This window comes from Rutidosis leptorrhynchoides, chromosome 9 (genome assembly GCF_046630445.1).
Source record: "Rutidosis leptorrhynchoides isolate AG116_Rl617_1_P2 chromosome 9, CSIRO_AGI_Rlap_v1, whole genome shotgun sequence".
Classification (NCBI taxonomy): domain Eukaryota; kingdom Viridiplantae; phylum Streptophyta; class Magnoliopsida; order Asterales; family Asteraceae; genus Rutidosis; species Rutidosis leptorrhynchoides.
Genome location: NC_092341.1, coordinates 243,638,917 through 243,642,111, shown reverse-complemented (window position 1 = coordinate 243,642,111; position 3,195 = coordinate 243,638,917). Strand labels below are relative to the sequence as shown.

Genomic DNA, 3,195 nt, shown 5'->3' with positions numbered 1-3,195 from the left:
AGTATTAGCTAGTTGAGTAAGAACAACCAATAGATTCATCAAACACCAAGCAAGATCTTTATTTATATTTTAACTTTAATTTAAAAATTATAAATAATATAAATAATACCAATATTATACACATACTACTAACAAGAGTTGAGTTCTCACCATTTCCTTCGCTCACACACAATTTCTTTCCTATTCACCACGAAACACACTCACAACATTATTTTCTTTTTCCCACCAATCACAAAATTACAGCAGGCCCTCCTCCCGTTCCCTTTTCCTTCTATTTTAAATAACTTTAAAAAAAAAAAAACTGCGTGAAGCCGTAACAGCAATACCTTCAATCCATACCTTCACCATTCCTCCACTCTACCTTCAACCCATACGTTTTCTTCACTTTTTCTTCTAATATCACCATCACAACACCCATTTACTTTCTCCATACAACAATTGAAGCAAATTAGTTCTGATACATCTTCAACCATATTCTCATCTTCTTTTTTACACCACAGATTCAAAAGGTATTTCTTCCCTTTCGTCATCTTAGGGTTTGTTTATTGGATGTCCTTAGCGACGTTAGCGTCTCTGCTGAAACCAACATCCGTCACAACCACCATCATATTCATCGTCACTGTCTCAGGCGCAAGCTCCGTCGTCTTCCTTGCCTGCAACCTACTCCGTCTTCTCCGCCATCGTGTATGTGTTTTTCTTTTTTGAATTACCAGGTAACCTTTGCTTTTGTTACGAATTTGTAAATTTAGTGAACAATTAAACATAGACACTGAAGTTATATCTAATCTAACTCGTACAATATTTGAGCAAGAATAATCTTGAATGGTTCGACTAAAAATGAAGCACAAATCACAAAATTCAAGTCAGTTGATTTAATTTAATTTTAATTGAACAATAAAAAAATCTAAAAAAACCATGAAGTGAGTTTTGAAGTGTACTACTTAATGTGTAAAGATGAACAGAATTGAAGAGTATGTAGGTTCCTGCAAGAGAGAGGGTGATGATGGTTTACTGGTGCTCATAGGCAAAAGGTAAGCATTTTGCTTATTATGCGATTTTTAGGTGTTTTCTTTACCTTTTTTGATTTTTTCCTTCTAATTAAGCTTACACCTTTCAGATGTTAATTTAGGGCCTCTTTAATGAGCATGGACTAGGGTTTGATTGGAAAGAAATTCGGATAGTTAAATGAATAATTAGTTCTATGTATTTTTTGTAATCGGACCCTGCTATTCTAATTAGGGTTTATGTTTCTTTAATTGATTTAACCTGATATACTTGATAGTTGTATGTATTGTTACCTCAGATATTGCCTAATTCCACCGTTTCATCCAAAAAACAACAACATTTGGAAGCTGGAAAAAGATGGTGTGTTTTTTCAATTCTTACATAATTGCATTAGGTTACTTTTTTTTTACCAGATTTTGAATGTATGTTATTAACTTATTAATAAGTTTAATCATGTGATGTCTGATTATGTTATTTGGTAAATTGTTGTTTATACAGTTAAATTTAAAATTATTTATTTAATTTTAGAGTTATGGGTGTAAAATGGTGCAAAATTTAAAATTTGATTATTTAGGTGTACACATTCTATGATGCATTTTCTGAATGCAGAAGTTTAGTTAGCAATGAAGTGTTCAAGTATTGATTCAAGCTTATTGCTTTACTAAGATGGCGATTGTTGATTTTTAAATACTCTTATCTTATTTGGTAAATTAAATTAATGTGCAATGAAGTGTCAACTGCCATACATTAGTTAGTTATTATTTTACTCTGAATGATTTGGTTTAGTTATTTTCTTTCGTATGTTTCTATAGGTGGGTTAGATTATTAGGCCCAAAAGTTTGGTTGTATGATACCTATAAAGGACTTCAATTCACAAACGTATTAGGGTCTTAGAGGTTTAACGAAATCATCAGGTGTATGATTGTTCGTTTAATTCACATCCTGAGTTTCATTCCATTTCGATTGGTTTCTCATCTGTGTTGGTATGATTGTTCGTTTAATTTGTAATTTAAGGTTTCAGTTTTATGCACTAATTGTGTGGTTATTTTTGTATGAAAATTTTCACTTTCAACCTGTTATGATTTATTGTGTTGTTTCCAGTTGATTTAAAGTTTTAGTTTTATATTCTATTTGCTTATTGTCATGTGTGTTTATTTTGTTTATATTTAGTTACTATGCCACATGTATAGTTTAGTTTTATAAAATTGTTCACCAATATGATTATCAATTCTTTGTTTATAGGCTACTTTTCAAGATTATTACAACTGGATAAAGTAACAAAATGTTGTCGCACCAAGTGATGGAGCACCATGAAGTAATGGGTAAGGTTAGTGATAGAATTTATATAAACGTATTTAAGAAACATGAAAAATTTACTGATTATTATTCGTGACAGCTTTCTATGTGATGCAGAAATATACAAGCACTGTAAGTACTGGTCAAATCTCTTATAATCAAGGTTAGACCCAATTCTCTTACATTATGGTATACGTCTACTATGCAATTTTTTTGGTTGGTTTTGTTATCATTTGTCATTCGATTTGATGTAGGAATGTAATGGTTATTATTAGTCGAATCGTTTATGGTGATTTCGAATCGTTTATGGTGCAAGGTTATCCGTTATGACTTATTTATAATAGTATTTTCTTTTATTTGACAAATTAATACCGATGCCTTTGTTTATTAAGTTCAAATTGAACTCATGTTATGCTTGACTCTTTGTTAATGTAATTGTATCAATGAAAATCTCTCAGGAAGCAATGGAGTGCAACAAGTTCCTCAAGAACCGGTCTCGCAGGTTAGAGAACCCTTTGAAAAGATATTGGAAGAGGTTTGTTTTGTTGTATCTACACTTTTTTTAACTTTCTAATTTTATTTATTTGTTATTAATTTTTTTGGGGGTTTTCTGTTGGTTTCTGTTGACATACGGGGGTTGTTTATTGCAGATGAATAAAGTGAGAAAAGAGTTCTTTGAAGACACGTTTATAAAACACGCCATATCTATTGTGTTCGATTGAAACCCGAGACTAAGGTTAATTCCTGGCTACCATGAGGACTTTTTTGATTATTGGCTGTAACTAGAATTGTGGGAGGTGCCAAATGGGCGAGTTTGGTGATTTGGTCAACGGGTTGTGATGTAACTTAACTCTGAAATTAATACCTATGATCGTATGTACTTAAAATTTGTGA

The 3,195-nt window shown here is 31.6% G+C and overlaps 1 protein-coding gene across 30 annotated transcripts; it reads left to right on the top strand.

Moving 5' to 3' along the window:
• The first annotated feature begins 323 nt into the window (after positions 1-323).
• LOC139866232 (uncharacterized) lies at positions 324-3,195 on the top strand. Of its 30 annotated transcripts, none has more exons than XM_071854407.1 (8): positions 324-684; positions 955-1,031; positions 1,283-1,365; positions 2,248-2,327; positions 2,419-2,464; positions 2,556-2,617; positions 2,764-2,836; positions 2,952-3,195. In XM_071854407.1, exons 1-4 carry the CDS (start codon positions 550-552, stop codon positions 2,304-2,306), a joined length of 354 nt encoding a protein of 117 aa, XP_071710508.1. In that variant the 5' UTR covers positions 324-549; the 3' UTR covers positions 2,307-2,327; positions 2,419-2,464; positions 2,556-2,617; positions 2,764-2,836; positions 2,952-3,195. The 30 variants fall into 30 exon arrangements, 18 of the variants coding, with proteins under 18 accessions (XP_071710508.1, XP_071710507.1, XP_071710506.1 ...); XM_071854406.1 differs by having other exon boundaries at positions 2,248-2,332; XM_071854405.1 differs by having other exon boundaries at positions 2,248-2,332; positions 2,402-2,464.